Below are 20,241 nucleotides of genomic sequence, written 5' to 3'. Positions count from 1 at the left end.
TCAGGGGTATAATTTGCAAGTTACCCTAAACTTTTTAAAAAATTAAGTAGGATCTTTCAATTTATAGGTTTAGTGACAAACTTGAGTTGAAATCTACTCATTAACCTAATCCATTACAATGAACATTAAAGAAAGATGTGGGGGTATTTAGTAATGTTGTTCTAATAATGTTGTTTGTATTTTTTTTAGAAATATGTGTGGTTAAAAAGTGTGTAAAAATACATGTAATGTTGTTTAAAAACTAAAAATTATTGCTCAAAATCACGTACCAAATGGCCCTTTAATCTAACAATTGCTAGCTCGTCCTTTACACATGAATATTAACTCTTAACTCACAATTATTAATCATAAATACATATATTAACCAAGTGTAGAGTAACTAGAGTTGCCTTTCTATTTCCCTGATTTCATAAAACCAGTTGATTAACAAATACTTAATTATTATTATTGTAAGGACACAATTTACACCCAAACCCAAAAAATAAGATTGGGATAGGCCCAAAAAATTCAATACAATGAATTTGTAGAGAGTGTGTTTGAAATCTAGGTTCTAGTGATTTTATATAACAGAGATAATGGGTTAGATTGCAATATCATACGGATGAGATAGTTTATATAACAAAGATTGTCCTCTAACTCAAGCCGAGGAGATTGGATTCTATATTTCTCTTTCTCTTTCTCAAAGACAGGTTACAGATATTGATCTTAATGTCTACAGTGTTTCATTTCTTTTATTTTCGATCCCCTTTCTTGAATGTCTTCTCCTCCTTTTATATCATCTTTCTTCCTCTCTCCATCCTTCACGTATGGATCAGAGTACTAGTTTGGATACTTGTCCCATCAGCCCATCCTTGAAATCTTTGGAGATAGTTGTAAGGCTGAACCCTGATGCTCAGACATTACTTCCCTATTAATGCGGCCAGAGGTTTAGCTGCAGAGTATTTAATGCGATGGTAGCAATTTTATCTTTGATATTTCATACCCCTTCTTTCTATCTTGTACACCTACCATGCATATCCTTCCTTATAGGATCTCCTAGAACATTGCTTTTGGACGTTGGGCAACCCTTCCCTATCTCAGCTTTATCTAGCTGAGGAAAGACTCCTTCTCGGACCACTTTCTAGGATGACCTTGATTAGCCTTCACCTCTTTATTCATCAACACTGCCTCTTGGGTTGATATTCCTACATCCTTGAACCATTTAGTGTCCTCGAATTGAGGCCCAATACATACTCCTGGGCCATTGACCCTACAATTATAATATATTAAAAATATTTATTATCAGGATTTTTTTTTTGAGAAAATATTATCTGGATTCTAATTCTAAACAACTATTTAAAAAAATATATATCTGGCTGTATTTTTCTTTTTAGATTTTAATTTCGGAGAAATACGTGTAATGCCAATTCAATTTGGGTTCATCTTATCCAAAAGTATATATGGTTCATCTTCTTTTCTCAAAAAGAATTGTTTGTATCGATGCTTTATTTTAAAGTATCGAACTATTCAAGAAAATCAGTAGAACTAACATATCAAATTTGAGTTTTTTTTTATTATTATTAAAAAAATTCTTCAAAATTTGAATATTGAGTGGACGAATAGCTTATAAAGCCACCCTCTAAAGCAAGCAGCTCTAAATAAAATAAAATAAATAATTTATTTGATTAGCCGCCGCAACAGCTTCGCGCATGCTCGTGGGTCCGTAGTCCTTGCTCACCTCAAGTTGTTTAATCAGATCCCACTGACCAAATCCATCACAAATTCCCATTTCCCAGTTAGTAAAAGTTTGCATCATCAATGCTTTATTATAAAGAATCAAACCATTAAAGGCCATATTCTTTTCTCATCTTCACATCTTATCCAGCCGACCAGCATTACTCTTTTAAACTCAAAAACAAAACAAAAAACCTTACTTTAAACCCAAATTTCCCTTCCAAAATGATCCACTTAGAGTAATTTCTCAATTAGTAAAAGTTTGTGCAAAAATCCATTATATTATAAGGTTAAAATTATATTGTTATCCTCTAAGTTTAAAGCCGTTCCTAAATTTTCCCCTTAAGCATAAACACTTGCAATTTACACCATCGAATGTTATAATAGTATCAAGAGCTCATTCCACCTATGTCAATTAGAATCTTGCCATTACCTCACACAAAAACAATAAAACAAAAAAATAAAATAAAAACGATGTTTTTAGGCAAGTTAAGGGTGAAAATGTGATGGATCATAATAGAATGACCATATTTGAAGGACATATTTATGAAATTTTCACATATATGAGATGTAAAAAATAGAGAAAAATATGCACCAAAGAAAATAATCACACAAGACAATATTTAGGTGGTTCGAAAATTTGCCAATGTTCACAGAATTGCAAAAATTTTACTATTCACTACAGGATGCGGTAGTACAGTTTTCTTTTTAAAAACAAAACATAACCCTAATCTCCAAAACAACAATTTTTCTATCCAATGCATCGGATTCACAATGTGCTAGCTTAGGCTTGGGCCAAACCTCCACTCCATGGACTAGCCTCAGAAAAAAAATTTCATTAAAAATCGTAACACTTTTATATCAGGTCAATTCATAATTCAAATTAAACACAACTAGGCTCCATAAAAACCCAAAAAAATTGACATTTTTGTTAGTGATTGAGAGTTTAAATTACAAATTTTAAAAGTAAATGTACCAATTTAGAAGCGACCCCAAATTTAGAAGATGTTAAGTATATTTTAGATAAAATATCAAATGAATTGATCCAAATTTAGAAGATGTAAAGTATGTTTTAGCTAAAATAATATTAAAGTGCATATTGTTTTCTGATATTCACATCCTACATTCACCACTAATCCTGTAAACCCATCTTGCCCCTCCAAAATGATCTACTTAGTGAAATATCCAAATTCATCATTCCCAATTATTAAAAGTTTGTGCATTAATCCATATATATATATAGCCAAAGCTAAGAGAAAATCCAATTAGATTTTATTTTTATAATTCAATTTGAGGCTAATTTTGCATCATGCATCTCATCTAATCTAAACTTCTAAATTTTGTGCCAAGTAAGTTAATTTTGCACCACGTGCCCCATCTAATCCAATTTTTAGATTTTGTCTTTGTTAGCTTTTCATACAAATTAAATTGTACAGATTTTTTATGTTATTTTTTTTTTTGAACTAATAAGTATATTTTTTTATACTATTTTTATTTAGATATTTTGTATGTGAAGATCTCGAATGTAAAAAATTGTAATTAAGCTAAACGATTACATGCACCTATCCCATTCAATTTAGGAGATACTATTGAACCAATTTATTCTTTTTATTTTGTGTTGTATTTAGTAGAATTTCATAGATAGTGATACTGAATTAATATTGTATATATAGTGTCTAATTGTGATTTTCAAAATTATATACATAACAGCAGTGTAACGAGAAATGTGGCATAACTAATATCGTTAAAATTGCAATAAGAAATCATTTTAGTACCTTCAAATGTCCTAGTCAAACTAATGTCCTATATATTTAATAACTCAAACTAACATCAATAGCACCACTACAATTCATCATTCCTGTGCGCACGGGTTACATAATAGTTGTTATAAAGTATAACCATGAAAAAGTTTCTCATATTCACATCTAACATTCACCAAGACTCCTTTAGATCCAAATTTTCCTTTTAAAATGATCCACTCATGCAGTACTCCTAACATAAAAAGGTAGTTTAATCTCTTTAAACAAAGGGGGGGGGGGGGAAGTGAATTTGGGAACGTGGTTAGGTAAACTTTGTAAAATTATATTTGTGGATAAAATAATAGTATTTATACTATTATTTAAGGGGCTTCCCTTATTTGAAATCCTCAATTTAGATGCCTAAAATAGTAATATCTATACTACTATTGGTGTACTTAAATGTTTTTTATTTTCTAGTATGTAATCTTTTTGTTATACATAGCCTAATAATATATATATATATATATATATATATATATATATATATATTTTTTTTTTGAACTGATAGCCTAATAAATTCCAACTTACTAATTGTTTTTATACATTTTTCTAGAAATATAGAAGGATTATGAATATATTATGAGAATTATTATAAAAATTAACATAAACATAAACAATAAATGTTTTTTGTTGGCATTTTTTATGGAAGCTTTAAAAAAGAATTAATGGGATTTAGGTAAGTTTTTTTACTATAATTTCTTGGCATTTTTCCCTATTTCTATTCAAGGTCTTATTTATGACTTGAGGGATAAGCAGAGGCATTGCGTTGTCTGATAGTTCATAGTTCACACACTTGGTTGACTTATCGCTAGAAGTAAGAGGAGCATATTACACTTTGGCAAACAATCTAATCATACAACTAACTAACTAAATTGAGGTAAAGATTAAGTGCACATGTTCAAATTTAAGATTTAACATTTAATTTAAGAATGGTATTTTGAAATTATTGTTTGAATATTGCACTATGATTTGGGGGGGGGGGGGGGAGGGGGGTGTGGGTCATGTTAGTTTTAACTCTATTGTTAATTTTTTTTTTGCAGCATATGAATGTTTGTCCTTAATTATGTAAGAAAGTTTTCCATTTAAGCTTTACTATCTCATAAGAAAATATCTTATATATATAGAGGACAAAACTCATGCCAAGGTTGTTCATTTAATTTACCATGGATTGCTCTTTGATTATTCAATAAACAAACATATGAATTTATTTTTTAGAGTGAAAAAAAAGCCTTTGGAACATGTTTGGTAAATTTATTTATTTTTTTCAATTTTTATTTTCTTATTTTGTTTACTCTCTCTCTCTCTCTCTCTCTCTCTCTCTCTCTCTCTCTCTCTCTCTCTCTCTCTCTCTCTCTAATTATTTATTGTGCACAATAATTTACCTAGGAGTGTTGGCATGCATATGCTAATAATCTGGGTTGGTAAGGAAAACATCTAGTATCAGGCTAATATAATAGTATTTTTAGATGTCAGTCTTGTTACATCTCAGAGAAGCTAGGTAGAAAGGATAAATTTGTTTTGTTCAGAAACTTACAATATGCTTTTGGCTCACTAAAAATGGCTCATCAATCAAGGGTCTTTAAGGTAAATCAATGTGTAAAATATAAATTGTTGAAAGTTGCATTAATTTTCAATAATACTAAATGGTGGTGAGTTTATCAAGGATTGATGATATGATAGTAGGGGTTAGACAACATGAATAAAAGGAAGGATATTTTTTGGTCAATGATTGTGAAGTAAATGGGAATGTGAATGGAGTTGGTTTAGTGTTGTGTAATGATGGATATAAAAATATGGGAAATATTGCCTTGACATTTGAATTTTCATTTTTTTTCCTATTTTGAAATTTAAATAATGACTATTCTATTTGTTAGCTAAAAAACATATATGTTTATGTGTATGTTTATATTTTTTTTATTCTCTGTTATATTGAAAAATAATATTTCTTAATATAAATTAATAATCCATCTATATTTCTACGCTATTTATAAAAACAACCACTAAGTTGGAATTTATTAGGTGATTTATACAAAAAAGAGATTACATATTAGAAAATTAAAAACATTTAAACACATTAATAGTGGATGTATATGCTTTTTTGTTGGATATATTACATAAATTAATTTACTTTTGTAATTATGTAAATAAGAATACAAATTTTGACTAAGGTTTGTGTTTTTTATAATCACCTTAAGATAGTTTTTCCTCACAATTAGTGCTTTGGGACTCTTGGATGTTTGTCTCCTATGATATCATGATCATAACAAACAAAAGAGGCACAATAATCTAAATGCTACAGTGAACAAAATTTTATCTCTCTCACTTTAACTATGAATGTGAAATGCAAAAACAAAATATATGTTTATCAGGGACTCACTATTTATAATGGTTCCACATGAACAAACATATTGTTCCATAAATAAAAATAAATATTACTTTAGAATAATAAATATTGCACAGTAACATGCATTAAGATTCATAAGAATGTGAATTCATAGTGGGCCTCTATAATTGAAAGCTGTAGGCACAAGTGTTCATTCTCTTTATGCTTGTCAATTTGTCTAATTTTCATTACTTAGAGCCACAAAAAAGGTCATACCCGATGCATAAGGCTCCCTCATTTCTTTGGGGTTTATATGGGATGACTTGTAGACAATCCCTAATTTTGGAGAGTCTAATTTTTGTATCTAGAGCCATAAATAAACTTTAACTATAGGCAACAACACTCTTCAAAAGAATAAATGTTTGTGCATGCATATATGTAAACTATTTGATATGTACTATGGGTTCTGGACATGCCAGTTTATTTATCTACTCTGGAAATGGTTATCGGCATCTCGTTTCTCCTCTTCAGGTTGGAGAAAACTAGTGTATGGTGAGAACGAGCTAGGTCAAGTTGGCACAAATGAAGGCATTTGGCCATCTTTAATGAAAAGGCATCAATGATGAGAGAGAATGAGGGGTGGTGCTTGGAATAGTATTAAGAAAGAAAGATTGAGCATTTAGGGTGGTGGATAGTTATTAAATTGCTAATTTGTTATTAAAGTAGATGTTGGAGTAACATTGAAAATTGATTTAGGATGCTGATTTCAAAACTTTAATATTTAGGGTGTACATTACAGATACTATAGTTTAAGGGGAGTAGTTGCAATAAACTTATAGAAAGGAATGGGGTTGACAAAATTGGTTGCTACCACCTCTTTGGGTGGTTGGGTTGGACAAGATTTATCAACTCAGATTGGAATAAAGGCATTTCGCTATGGTACTGTTGATTGCAATAGAAATCTCCTTTCATGGTCCAACCCACTTACAAGAATGATTTGAGCCAATTAGATCAATGTACATGGTATGGCTTAATTAACATAGAACATTTGAACCCATTAGGTGCTCTTGGAGTACGGTTATGTGGCACTCCTTCCTCTTGTTTTTCATAGTGAATCTCACTATGAATTTAATTAGTGAAATTCACCATGAATGTGGGTAGGGCGCCATGTCACTGTCCAAGAGTATCTAGTAATTAATCTTTAAATGAGAATAGTAAATGTTGATATGCATTGTCCTAAAGTTTTGATTATTTGGGTCTTCAATTTTAATTCATATATTAGGTTATAACCTATGCTTATGCATGGAAACTTTTAAGAGCAGTGATGATAAAGTAGTGATTTTGACTTTCATACTAAATATTATGAATGATTTACTTGATAGCAAAATTAAGAGAATTAAAATAGACATTGGATGTAAAATTAAATTACAATTAAAAGCTACTATGGATTTTATTTATATTTTGGTTTTGTTTCAACTTTAAAATATGGATTCTATTTAGAATCTACCACTTTAATCATGTCCATCCAAAACAAATATCCAGATGTTGTGCCTCTATTACCCAGCTAGTCTAGACCAATTAACAACACAATTTTCCAATGTAATTACTCACAGATGGTAAAAAAGTTTGAGCAAGACTTAGATACAATATTTAGGTGTTGTTCCATAGGTTCTCCTTTTAAAATTCTGTCATGTGGATTTTTTCTCATGGGATGTAAGAATATTTTTTTATTATTAAGTAGCCACATTGTTGAATCTTAAGAGGGGAACTTAAGAAACAACACCTAAGGTACCGTACCTAAGTTTTGTCCAAAAAGTTTTAATTAGTTCTGTAATGGGCTATACCTAACTAAAAGTTTTCATAAGAGAGTTGCAATTATATATCAAAGCTTCAAATACTTGGAAAGCTAAAAAATTATATAAATTGGCCTAAATAAATAAACAAAAAAATGATATAGAACTATAATTCACACAATAAACTAACAATGCTATGTCTATATCAAACACTTTTTTGGGGGAAAACAATATTAAATGTTAATTCACAAGCAGATTGACTAACACATATTAGAGAGCACTCTGCTTAATATAAATCAAAATTAAACCAGCAAATGACTAAACACTAATAGACCTTGAATTTAACCAAATATGTAAATGGCTAGTCTTGTGTTGATGCCAATTGCTATCTAATCCCTCTCTTAAGTCTATCACTTTCCAAGTTGTTCAACCAATGAGAAGAAACATAAAACACTCGAAATTATATGATATTATATATTATTAAATTACACAAACAAAAAAAGGTAGCCTTCACCACAAAGATAGAAGGGATTCCTCAAAGATTAACAAATCAATGAGAATATTTAGAGAGAGAAAGATTAGATATTAGATAGCATATTATCAAATTAAATGGAAAAGGTAGCCTTTGCGGCACAAAGATAAAAGGGATTTTTCATACAAAGATTAACAAATCAATAAGAAAAGTTAGAGAGAGAAATATTATCAATTAGATAGCAAGATAGAAGTGACTAATGCGTTGTTCATGGAGGACCCTTGTGCGAATCGAATTGACTTTATGCTTGGATTTCAGGCCTCAGCCATAGCTGTTATTCAAATTGCATAATTTCTTGCAATCGGGAGGGAGTTTCAAATATATATACACTTAGATTAAATTAAAGTAAAATTTCTATCTTATATTAAATAATGATAATAATAATAAATAAATCCACTAGTAAAATCTTAGTAACATACATTCTGGGACGTTTGTCTTTTCAAATTGATAATCTAACACACATTCACATTAATTTGTAATGTTGCAAATAGTGGGCAAATGGAACATCCATTAAAAGGTCATTATAGAAAGTGTACAAAATTTCAAAATAAAATTTTGTTAAAACCAAGGATAACATTTTCTAAAAAAAAAAAAAACCAAGGATAACATTAACTTGATTTTGATGATTTAAATTGACACGGTTAATAGTTATGGGACCAAATTGATTTTCGCTCAATAGTTAAAGAATAAATTAGCAATTTAACCAAAAAAGTCAATATCTATAGTTATGCATTAATTATTTACATTAAATTAATTTATATGATTGTTTTTATAAAATTTATATAAAAATATTTTTATTTGGAATAATAATAATAACAATAATAATAATAGATTTAGAATATGACATTCTTCCTCATATTTAGATGCTTTGAAAACAATTGATACAAAATCCATAAAATTTAAATATTTGTTAATTCACTAAAATTAATCTTAACCATTTAGATTTCCTAATTTCTTGAAGTGACATGTAATATATATGAACCAAAATTGTAGTATTTACTTTTTATGTAATTAAAAAGATTACTATAAGATGAATTTGTTCATTTTGCTATATTAATTATTTTAAGTGGTGCATTAGTTATTTAAGTATGATGAAAATTTTTTATATTATTTTTCTAAGATTTATATATGAAACAATTAATTCAAAATATGATATTCTTGCTCAAATTTAGTTGCTTTTGAAACAAAGTCGAAAAAAATGGGAAAAATAATGACACACAATCAAAATGTTAAAAAAAATTATTGAAGAACATTTACATTTTTATTTTATCAAAACAATATTTTCATTCTTGAGTAGGTGTGAAACATACCTATATATCAATCACTATTATATTATGCAATTTTAAAAACATAGAGTATGATCAAATCACATTCTTATTGTCTTTTGATTTTTTTTTTCTATAAAACAAAATACTAAAGATTACAAAATTTTACCAAGAGCATTATTGAAATATTAGAAGAAATTAATAACAAATGCACCCTACTAGTTAACTTATAAATTGAATGCTACACATAGCAAAAGAAATGTAACACTTACCATAAATAAAGTTACACAAACATAATGTGTAAAACCCAACTTATGAAAAGTTATTGACGGCAGAGCACTAGAGGCATTCTACTTCTTGGTTCTTTTACTAGCCAGCCTACAGCCCTTGAGCATCTACACAACGTTCTCATATGATCCTATGACTGGGCTAAGCCTAGGTAGTTCAGAAGAAGGGTATCATCAAGACTTCTTGAGAATAGACGAAGGGGAAAGATAGTTAATGAATGGCAAAATGCCAGATTGAAAAGTGTGGTTCGCTTACTCTCTAATTCAGTTAAAAAATTACTATTTTAGAATTTAAAAAAATGTATTTTGCCTTTACAATGTACTGTTGGCCCCAATAAATACATGTTGTAACACCTCCTACAAACCCGCTTATACAGATTGATTTCACGACCAAGTTTTATTCTCAAACTTTTGAGATTTGTTATAGATTAATCATGATTAATAGCATATATCATATTCCATTATCTGTTCTTTCATGAATGGATTTTTTTTTTTTAATTTCTTAAACTTGAATTAACCTACTCTTGATGCAATATCCACATTCAACTTAAAAAGTTGTCTTAATAAATTTTTTATGACCATTATGTGTTGGCATTACCAAAATATATATTGCAATTTTTGTTACAAAAAGTACATCAAGCAGCAGTCGGTTATATTCTAGTTAACTCAATTGGTAAAATCTCTAATGATTGAATAAGAGATCTTGGGTGCTATAAGTTGAAACTCTCCAAAAAAAAAAAGGTACATCAAGTAGCAACAATCTCACCTTTATTTATTGCAACGATTCATAATTCAGCTTTTATTAATGAAATTTGACGCCATGACTGATATGAAAATGAAAAATAATCTCAAACTTTAGGGGCCAATGGTACACTTTAATCTTTATTTTTTATATGATTTAAAAGGGAACATGATATTATGTTAATTAAATTCGATTTTATTAAATAAAGAATTATAATTGATTTTAAACGATCTATATTCACAAGTGTCATTTAAATCTCACATCACTTAATAAAAAATGATAATCAATTTTAAATGAAGTAATATTATATTTAGTTCGAAGTTCATTAAATACAAAAAATTTATCTTGAAATTGACTTGATAAATCTTTTTTTTTCTTATTATTGGTGAAAGACAATTAACCTCCTCTCTTTCAAAATAAATGAGAAATTTTTAACATAACATTTTGGCACAAAATTTTCACAAATTTTTTTACCAACTCTTGATGGTATGTTGTAATTTCATTTGTGGTAATAAAAGTAATGTCAATACTCAATAATTGATATAAGTGAAAATGAAGATATTACTCTCATCATACTTGTTACATCTACCATCATGAACTAATTTGAAAATTAATATTATAGAGTGATGACAACAAAATGAAACAAAGTTGGTGTCGGATCATAGGTCTCATGTCCCCACTTTGGACCTCCCCTCCTTAAGTTGGGTGGAAAAAAACTCATGTAAGACAGATTAATGGCAGAACGATCGAAATCTGTCTCATCCCTCTCTCTTTGGGATGGAAAAACCCACATGGGATGATGTAGCAGGACAAAAAGAATTAGAAAAGACAAAACATTTCGGGAAAAAAATTTGTTGCATACATCGTGTACAAAATACAAATATAGTCGTAAGTTTCAGTTAGTTTAACAAATAAAATCTCTGATAATTTTTTTTTTTTTTTGAGGAAGATAAAGTTTCTTATGGTTGAATAAGAGATATAAAATTCAAATCTCTGCCTACACAAAAAACTAATTGATGTCATGGTCTCATAATAAAAAACTACCATAAGGCGCTATACATTGAGAGGACGTTTGGATAGCACGTCCAGCCTCGTTTTTTTTTTTTTTTTTTTTTTCCAAGCGCATTTGTCACTGTTCAATGGCTATGAACAGTGATTTTAGGCCAATGAACAGTACTTTTTGGCATGAATAGTACTTTTTACACATTAAAAAATTATTTTAGTACAGTATTTTCAGTTGTCAGTTTTCAGCAATAAGTTCTATCCAAACAAACCCTGAAAATCTCTTAAAAGAAATACATGTTTTTGGCTGTTTTGAGTCGCATGTGCAATAAGCACTAACCAAAAATTTTTACCCTCGGTAATACTACTCCGATCCCAATCTTACCCTAAATTTTCCCTATGCAGGGTAAGCAATCGCCAATCGGTACCTATAATTATAAGAGGAAACTAAAATCAGGGATAGCATGCAACTGGGGTGTGTGTAGTTTCACCAAGCTACGCACACGCACTTTACCTGCATCAACAACTGTCACAAACAAAAGCTTTGGTCTTTCAAAGTTAGAGAGAGAGAGATGGGTGACCTTAACAACAACAATGACAACAATAGGATAGAGTACGAGGTGGTGGTGACCTAACTAAACCACAGGACCAGTGGTTTTAGAACAATGGTGAATCTTTCTCTAAAACCCAACTCTATAGGTCCAACCCCATTACACCACCTGGCTAATAATATCCTACTTTCGTTTCAATTTTACACGCTCTCCTTCTCTCTCTCTTTCTGAGGCTCTCAGCCTTTCCTTGATGGTGATCTAGGGTTTTGAGCTTTTTTGGTCGTGACCCACAAAGGTAAAAGCTTTCTTCTTGGTCTCTTTGGTGCTCTTTTGGTAATCTTTTGAGTTTTTCTCATGTGGGTATTCTGAATTTGGTTTATTTATAAGGTGTTTGTATGTGGGTTTGCTTCAAAGTTGGGCTTTTTGCTGTGATTTTGTGGCTGTGTTCTCTTTCTGCACCATGTAATTTTCAAAAATATAAGGTTTTGTTATGTGGGTATTTGAATTTTGATCTCTTTATGAGGTACTTGTAAATGGGTGCCCTTCACAAACTTCAAAAGCTGTTTTGTTTCGACAGATTTGGTTTGGGGGATTTGAAATTTCCTCTGATTTTTATTGTATAGATTATTCATTAAAGCTTTGGTCTTTTTACGATTGGGTTCTTTGTCATTGATTTGGATTGCTGGATTTTTGCTCAATTCATTGAATTTTGGATTCCTTAAGTCAGGTTTATATGCAAATCAGGTTTTGTTAGTCATTCATAAAAAATCAAAAATAAAAATCAGGCTTTGTTAGATTATTTTTTGAAAAAATAGAATAGATTTATTTTTTATAATAAGAATATTTCAAATTCGAATAATTGTGAAGAAAGAACCACTAAATGCAAAGAAGAGTTATTTTTCACTCAGTAGCAAAGGGTTTTAGCCAAGATTTCCAAATGGATGGGGTTGGGTATTATTACATCTGCCACATAATTTTATTGTGGGAATTTGCTCTGAAAAAAAATAATATCGAATGAATGGATCATATTTTGAAAGATTTTACGATTTCTGGGTATTAATTGTAGAGAAAATGGAATTTCCAGGATATAATTTGAGAATACAAATTTTTCTTGTACCCAAAAAGTTGATTTTGGTTAGACTCATCAACGAAAATCATCAAAAATTTCTGTTGATACGTTGTTTGCAATACTTTTGTAAGAAAGTACTTATAAAATAATACTATTGTAAGGAACTTTGATGATGATACTTATCAAAAAAGGAACTATGATGGCAATCTTTTGTTGTTTCATGGCTCTGCCCATTTGCTGTATGGTTTTCTGTAGTAGCAGTTTTGAATATGTTTGTGCTCCATTCAGTTGCTTTGAAAGTCTTGAGGAATAGGAAGAAATTCAATATATTTTATTTCCTTCAGTTTTAGTTTTACTATTACTTGGAAGTGGAGAGTAGGAAAACAAGTCAATTTGCATATTGGCTTTTTTTGAAAATTAGGTTTTGGAAACCAGTGCATGATAGAAACTTAGGTTTAGAATATTTTTCTGTATTAAGTGCATTCTTTCAATTCTCAACTATCTAATTTGAAATAGGGAGTTTTGCGTAGAAAATATTGTTAATGCTCAATTTAATCTCCTCAGGTATTTTCTTTGTGTAATTATTTAGGCTTATTACTCTTTTGGGAAATTACAGTGGCACTAGGCTTGTGCTTGCCTCGTTTGCCAACATGGAAGGTTTTGGAAGTTTTGGGTTAAGTGATAAAAGCAGTGCTGTGAGGAAGAAGAGGAGTAATACATCCCGTCGTCCACGGAATGATTCACTGTTGCCTTCAGATTACCATGATGTTTCACCCTTATCATCTACACCACCCTCAGATAATGTGAGCAAAGTATCAAGTGATGAGAATAATGAATATGGTTCAGTTTCTCGAAAGAAAGAGCTCAATTTGAACCAATGCACTGCTAGGGCTTTATCTGTTAACATTGGTGAAGCAGAATCTGGCCAGAATATGATCAAGAGTGAAGATGGAGGATTTGGAGAATCTGATGAAGCTTCCAATAATGGTTCTTTCCGAGGAAGTAATGAGCACATTCATAGTGGAGTTGAATCCAAAAGACACAGTGAAGGTGTCCTTGCACCAGCTGATTGGAAAGGCACAAGCAAGGTGGGGCATTTTGGAGTTGTTTCAGATGGCTTAGAAAATGAGAACAAAGTGAAAAAGGTTAAGCTTAAAGTTAATGGTGTCACGCGTACAATTCATGCCAAGTCAATATCAGATGGGGCATCTGGTGTTGGGTCTTCTGCTACAAAAGCTTCTCGCATTTCTGATGCTGCTCGGCTGCAACAGAAGTTGATTGGTCAGGTATAAAGGATCATTAACCTATTCTTCAAAATTTATTGAATCTGTACCAACTGTATGCAACAAGGTTTAATTCATATCCATGGCATAGCAAAATTGAGGACATTACAGCTGGGCATAATATATGAGCAGGACAGCTACATGTCAATTGCTTTTTGCTTTATCACTGTGAGGAATCAGATTCTGTGCAAAATTTGAATTTTAAATTTTCATGGTAACCTCTTCTAGATGTGGTTGCAGTGGTGCACACAAAATATAAAGTTGTTACACTGGATTTTGTGTCACCTTAACTGCTAGAAATTCCTTATGATGTTCCTGTTCGTGTAAAAGAAATTATATTTCTTTTTCCCTTCCATTTTATCCCAGTTAATCATATTCTGTGATGCCTTAGATTCCAATTTTTTGCAGCCTTGTAGTCCAATTCAAAGACTGGTAGGCATCTTATTGAGGCTCTCTCTCTAATATATATTTGTGCTACAGGACATTTCAGATGACAAATGTTCCTTTACTTCAGAGAAGGGAAGTGGCTTACGAGGGCTTCCATGGAAGGATTTCTCCAAATATGGTTTAAATGTTGGAAAAGCGGATTCTTCAAGGAGTAGGATGCCTGAAGAAAATATTTCCACAAACCAAGTTGATAAGTACGAGCCTACTCGCAAGAGCAAACGGATCTCTAAGAGACGTGTGTTAGATGAAGATGATGACGATGAGATTAAATACCTTGAAAAGCTCAGAACACCCAAGGCTACTGTTGATTATGGTGTGGAGTATGAAGATGATGAGGAAGGAGGGAGTAGGAAACAACGGAAGATATCAAGGGTGTTGAAGAGTAATGTTGATGGAAGATATGATGTTAATGTGAAAGATCACCTCTCGTCAAGATCAGGCAAGGATGGTAAAAAGTCTCGATCAGGGAGAGTATTTGAAGATACTGATTATGTGGAAGATGAAGATCCAATCTCAGATGGTGAGATCAATATTAATAAGAAGAAACCAAAAAAGGAGATTGTTGATTTATTGGGAGATAATAAGAAGGAAATGACAGTCACTACACGTCAGCGGGCCCTTCAAACTGGCAAAGATGTCTCTTCTAGCTTCGGTGCAAGTCTAATTGAGTTCCCAAATGGCTTGCCTCCTGCTCCACCTAGGAGTGAGTAACTTTCACTGTTGTGCTTATCTAATCTTGTTATTGTTATAGCTACCTTCTGCTGGATAATTGTTGAAATTTCTATACATTTTTATATTAATGATTATTTTGGTGATAGAGCAAAAAGAGAAACTTTCTGAAGTGGAGCAGCAGCTGAAGAGGGCTGAGGCTCTTCAGAGGCGTAGGATGCAAGTGGAAAAGGCGGCTAGGGAATCTGAGGTTTAGCCCCTTCGTTGTATCATATTTTTGTCAGCATTGTGAACAGCACGAATGTTAGAAGTAATTTAAGTGTTTTCTTCACTTTTTGACTGAATTTTAGGCCGAGGCTATCAGAAAAATCCTGGGCCAAGATTCAAGTAGGAAGAAGCGAGAAGATAAGATGAAGAAACGGCAAGAAGAATTGGCACAGGTAATAAGTCGAGAGTACTCTTGCTCTTAATCCACAGCATCAATTTGTTCTTTCCCTTTGTATACTACACATATCTGGACACCGTTTACATCTCTTTTTATTGAAGAAATATTTAAATACCAAAAAAGATTATGCAATGGAGCAGAACTCTTAGTCTGTTCACTTCTATAATTTTATGCAGGAGAAGGCTGCCAATTATATGGTACTTGCATCAGACTCTGTTAGATGGGTCATAGGTCCCTCAGGAACAGTTGTTACATTTCCCAATGAAATAGGCTTGCCAACTATTTTTTCCAAGCCCTGCAGGTAAAGAAATACTTCTAGCGAATTCTAGCCCGCCCACCCCCCAACACAAAAGAAAATTATTGATTATTATGTTTTATTCTGAACCTTTGTTTAACACTGAGATTTGGTCCTTATGATCTGTACTGAATTTCATTGATTCTATCAAGTTTCTCAATAATTAATGCTTCATTCCTAAGTGATTGTTTAGTAGGGGGCATGCTTTTTTGTTAAGTTATATACCCTGTCATTGCATAATGTGCTATCTAGCAATAGGCAAAAGTTCCTCCTCATTAGGCTTCTGAATATGACATGTAACAATAGTGGTTGCTGGAGATTTGATTTTCCTTAAAGTAGCTTCAGATCTGAGCATTTTATTACTGTAACAAACATATAGATTATATAAATTTTACATATATTTACTTATAAAAATTTTTAGTACTATGCTTAGTCTTCAAACTACCTCCATGTCTTCAAACTACCTCCATGTTTCGTGATGAATTGGTTTTTATGGATTTCAGTTACCCTCCTCCCCGTGAGAAATGCTCCAGGCCATCTTGTATGAATCCATACAAGTACCGAGATTCCAAGTCAAAGCTCCCCTTGTGCAGTCTTGAATGCTACAAGGCAATAAATGAAAAGATGCAGCATATTAATCAGGTTGACTTAGCTATATAGCCTTGATGTATGTAGGTAGTCCTGTACTTTGACCTTTATTTTGTATAGATAAAGTCAAATATCTATTCTGTGAGCTGTTTTGATTACTCCAATAACAGCAGCTCAAATATCTGTATAGAAATTATATTTACTTGAATTTCTCCCCCCTGTATGATATTGGATAATTGTTTTTGTTCTTCATGAAATAAGGCTGTTCAAATCAAGTAGATTTGTATTGGTAAGTAAAGCTAGTGTTTGGAAGATATTTTGATTGTCTCTAAATTATGACATTGGAATTATTTTATGCAACTGAATGTGTATGACACCTTCTCACATATACGTGGAATTCACACGCGTGAACTTTGCATGCATGAGAGACTGGTGTTATATATACTTGTGCCACCTTAAAAAAAACTGTGAAAATTGGAAAGAAAGTTAATAAGCAGCACGTATTCTGTTTTCTCCTGTACTTTTTGAAACTTTCTTTACATGACAATTGTTGAATACTATTCTTTGCAAAAACTGAACCATCCAAAGTATTGTCCCGGTGATCAATGTACCCTACCATGGTATTCTCATTTTGTTGATTTCACCTATTAATGCAATGCAATGCAATAGAACCTTGATGGTAGGTTTTTTTACTTGGTATCAACATTACAGAGAATTGTTGTAACAATTGAATTGTCCAAAAATATAACATTTTAGAGAATGCTGTTTGTAGAATTGTGAATCCAATGTGTATGGTAGACAATATATTCAAGACTTTTTTCTACCCTTACGTTAGGAGTGACTCCTTGCTATCCAAAACTTGAGCACTACGTTTGGTTAGAAGTAATATGACTCTAGTTGCTCACGTGACATTCTAGAGATTTGTTTCCTGAATCAACAGGCGTCTCACAGCATATGATATGATCCGCACAGAAGAGTATCTCATATAGCTGTTATATGCAGCAGATATCTCACAACATGTAGAATATATTGATTCAGAATCTAAGATGTGGTTACATTTTTGCTTTCTAAACGCTACTGTGAGATCCTTTTGGGGTACAATTTCTCTATCACCTTTGTTTACCAGGTTCTTTAATACGAACAATTCTGGCTATCAACACAGTTCCATTATGACATGTATAGAGAGTTAGAGATTATTACCTACTAATGGTCCGTTTGAATTGAAAGAGAGGGAGGGAGAATAGAGTAGAGTAGAGTACTGTAATTAGCTCAAAATTAGCCTATTTTTAGCCAGTTTTACTCTACTCTTCTCTATTTCCCCTCCTTCTTCCTTCAATCCAAACAGGCCCTAAAAAAAATGCAAACCATGATTTTGGTCATTTTACTATGTTTTATATCGTCATGCACCTAAATGAGAAAAGGCAGGCCATGATTTTAGTCATCAAAGTATGTATTGATTTTAGTCATCAAAGTATGTATTGGAGTTTCGCATTGTCAATACACTGATAATTATGTAAATTTAATTTTAGTAATTTTGGTTAAAAGCATTGGTGTTTTTTTTTGGAGATATCTAGGATTCAAATTCTCTCTCTCGTTATAACTATTGAATTATAATAAATAAATATCTTGAAAATTTGAAGACAATGTTACTCTCTCACCATATTTCTTTCTAGAAATGAAGTGATTTTCATGAAATTGCTTTTTCTATAGAGTGATTCTCACTATAATTGATATTATTTGTACAAGTACCAGGCCAAGGAGATAAAAGGGAGCACAATTTATGAAATCTCACAATTAATTTTGACTATATATATATATATATATATATATATATATATATATATAGCTAAACCTCAGGTAAAATTCAATTAGATTTTAATTGAATTCTCAATTTTATGCCACGTGCCCTATTTAATTTTTAATTTTGTGCCAAGTGAATTATTAAGTATAAAAATTGAAGAGTCCAAATTCAATTAGATTTTAAATTGGATTTCAATTAGAGTCTAATTTTTCATCACGTGTCTATCTAATTTTTTAATTTTTGTGGTAAGTGAATTATTGGGTGCAAAAATCGAAGAGTTTAAATCTAATTAAATTCTAAATTATACGTGCGCGCGCGTGCGCACACACACACACACACATATATATATAAAAAAATAATAAACCATTACATATTTTAAAAATGTAAGTTAATATCATGTATATTTGAATTTCTTCTAAAAAAATGTTATAATTTGAAGCATTTAATTGTAATTATTCTACCCGTGCACAAGGTTACACATTAGTATGTAATAATAAGCATAGTATTAAACTGTTTTCAAAATATAAAAGCATAAATTAACATATCTATGGCAATGTATGTTTGCTTTCTAAAGTTTGGGTTAATATCTATTTCTTTGTTTTTGTTTTTGTTTTTTTTTTTTTTTTTGAGAATCAGGTCAATATCTATTTGAGTTCTTGAAATGTTCAAATTTTATTTTTGTAATCATCAAAACATTGTCAATATATCAAGTTTGTTTTTCTATAACCTTGCCATTATAATGAAGTGTCACATGTTATGGACGTACTAACTTGTTTACAATATTTTTGAGGGAAATCAAAAATTCAAATCTCAAATAGTTTATGCTTAAATGAGTCATGGGGAACAACATACAACAATCAATTAGCTAGAATAAAACCTAATCTAACTTTTAGGGAGCAAGGGTATATTTTTCCCTAATAACATAAATTAATTGAAATGTGACATGCAGTTTATGGGTCAAAACAATAGTTTTGACATGTGGAGTTCAATTCTAGTAAACTCCATTTAGCTTTCCTTTTTCTTTTCTTTTTTTTTCCTTTTCTAAATTTTATTTTATTTAAGAAACAAACTCCATTTTTAGTTTTAATCCCAACCTTTTCAAATCCTGAAACCATGGGAGTTAATTTCAAACTTGATTTAATTAGGGGAACAATATATATTAGTGTACTTTTTGGAGTTACTACTATTTTACATATATGTGTAAATATTAATCATTAGTAAATATCTTTTAGATAAATATAAATTTTTTATTAAAAATCAGAAATAAAATAACTAGGCAGCCGAAAATTGAAAATAGAACAGTACATAAAAGTAATATATTATATATTGGTAGTTGCTCTCATCAGTGCACCTATCAAATAAGTGTCAAAGAAAAAAAAAATCAAATTAAAAAAAAAAAAAAAAAAACCTTATGCAATCTTGGTCACACGCATTATGAGATCCATCTCTTATTAAATCCCTATGCGATTCTTTTAAAAAATTAAAAATTAATATTAAAAAAAAAAACTGCCATGTAGTTTAATACCATGATGTGCCGTTTACCTGGACTAATAAGAAAAACGACATGTCTTTTAGAAATTGGCATATAAGCCTTTACACGAGCCACCATGTTCAAAACCTTTCAAAATACTTCACAG

General features: G+C 31.0%; 1 protein-coding gene across 4 annotated transcripts; it reads left to right on the top strand.

The window, feature by feature from the left end:
- Positions 1–11,922: 11,922 nt before the first annotated feature.
- LOC142628092 (uncharacterized) lies at positions 11,923–17,078 on the top strand. 4 transcript variants are annotated; one of them, XM_075802063.1, is made up of 7 exons: positions 11,923–12,302; positions 13,666–14,362; positions 14,840–15,509; positions 15,625–15,725; positions 15,826–15,915; positions 16,097–16,221; positions 16,719–17,078. In XM_075802063.1, the coding sequence occupies exons 2-7, from the start codon at positions 13,727–13,729 to the stop codon at positions 16,873–16,875; spliced, it is 1,779 nt and encodes a 592-aa protein (XP_075658178.1). In that variant the 5' UTR covers positions 11,923–12,302; positions 13,666–13,726; the 3' UTR covers positions 16,876–17,078. The 4 variants fall into 4 exon arrangements, with proteins under 4 accessions (XP_075658178.1, XP_075658179.1, XP_075658177.1 ...); XM_075802064.1 differs by having other exon boundaries at positions 11,925–12,302; positions 13,641–14,362; XM_075802062.1 differs by having other exon boundaries at positions 12,020–12,302; positions 13,693–14,362.
- The last annotated feature ends 3,163 nt before the right edge of the window (positions 17,079–20,241 follow it).

The sequence above is a fragment of the Castanea sativa genome, chromosome 3, assembly GCF_040712315.1.
Source record: "Castanea sativa cultivar Marrone di Chiusa Pesio chromosome 3, ASM4071231v1".
NCBI lineage: Eukaryota > Viridiplantae > Streptophyta > Magnoliopsida > Fagales > Fagaceae > Castanea > Castanea sativa.
This window is presented reverse-complemented; position numbering and strand designations above follow the sequence as displayed.

Coding starts and splice junctions, on each gene's coding strand:
- LOC142628092 (XM_075802063.1), top strand. CDS start 13,727: ATGGAAGGTTTTGGAAGTTTTGGGTTAAGTGATAAAAGCAGTGCTGTG. Junction 15,726..15,825: donor AGGCGGCTAGGGAATCTGAG/GTTTAGCCCCTT, acceptor ACTGAATTTTAG/GCCGAGGCTATCAGAAAAAT. Junction 15,916..16,096: donor GGCAAGAAGAATTGGCACAG/GTAATAAGTCGA, acceptor AATTTTATGCAG/GAGAAGGCTGCCAATTATAT.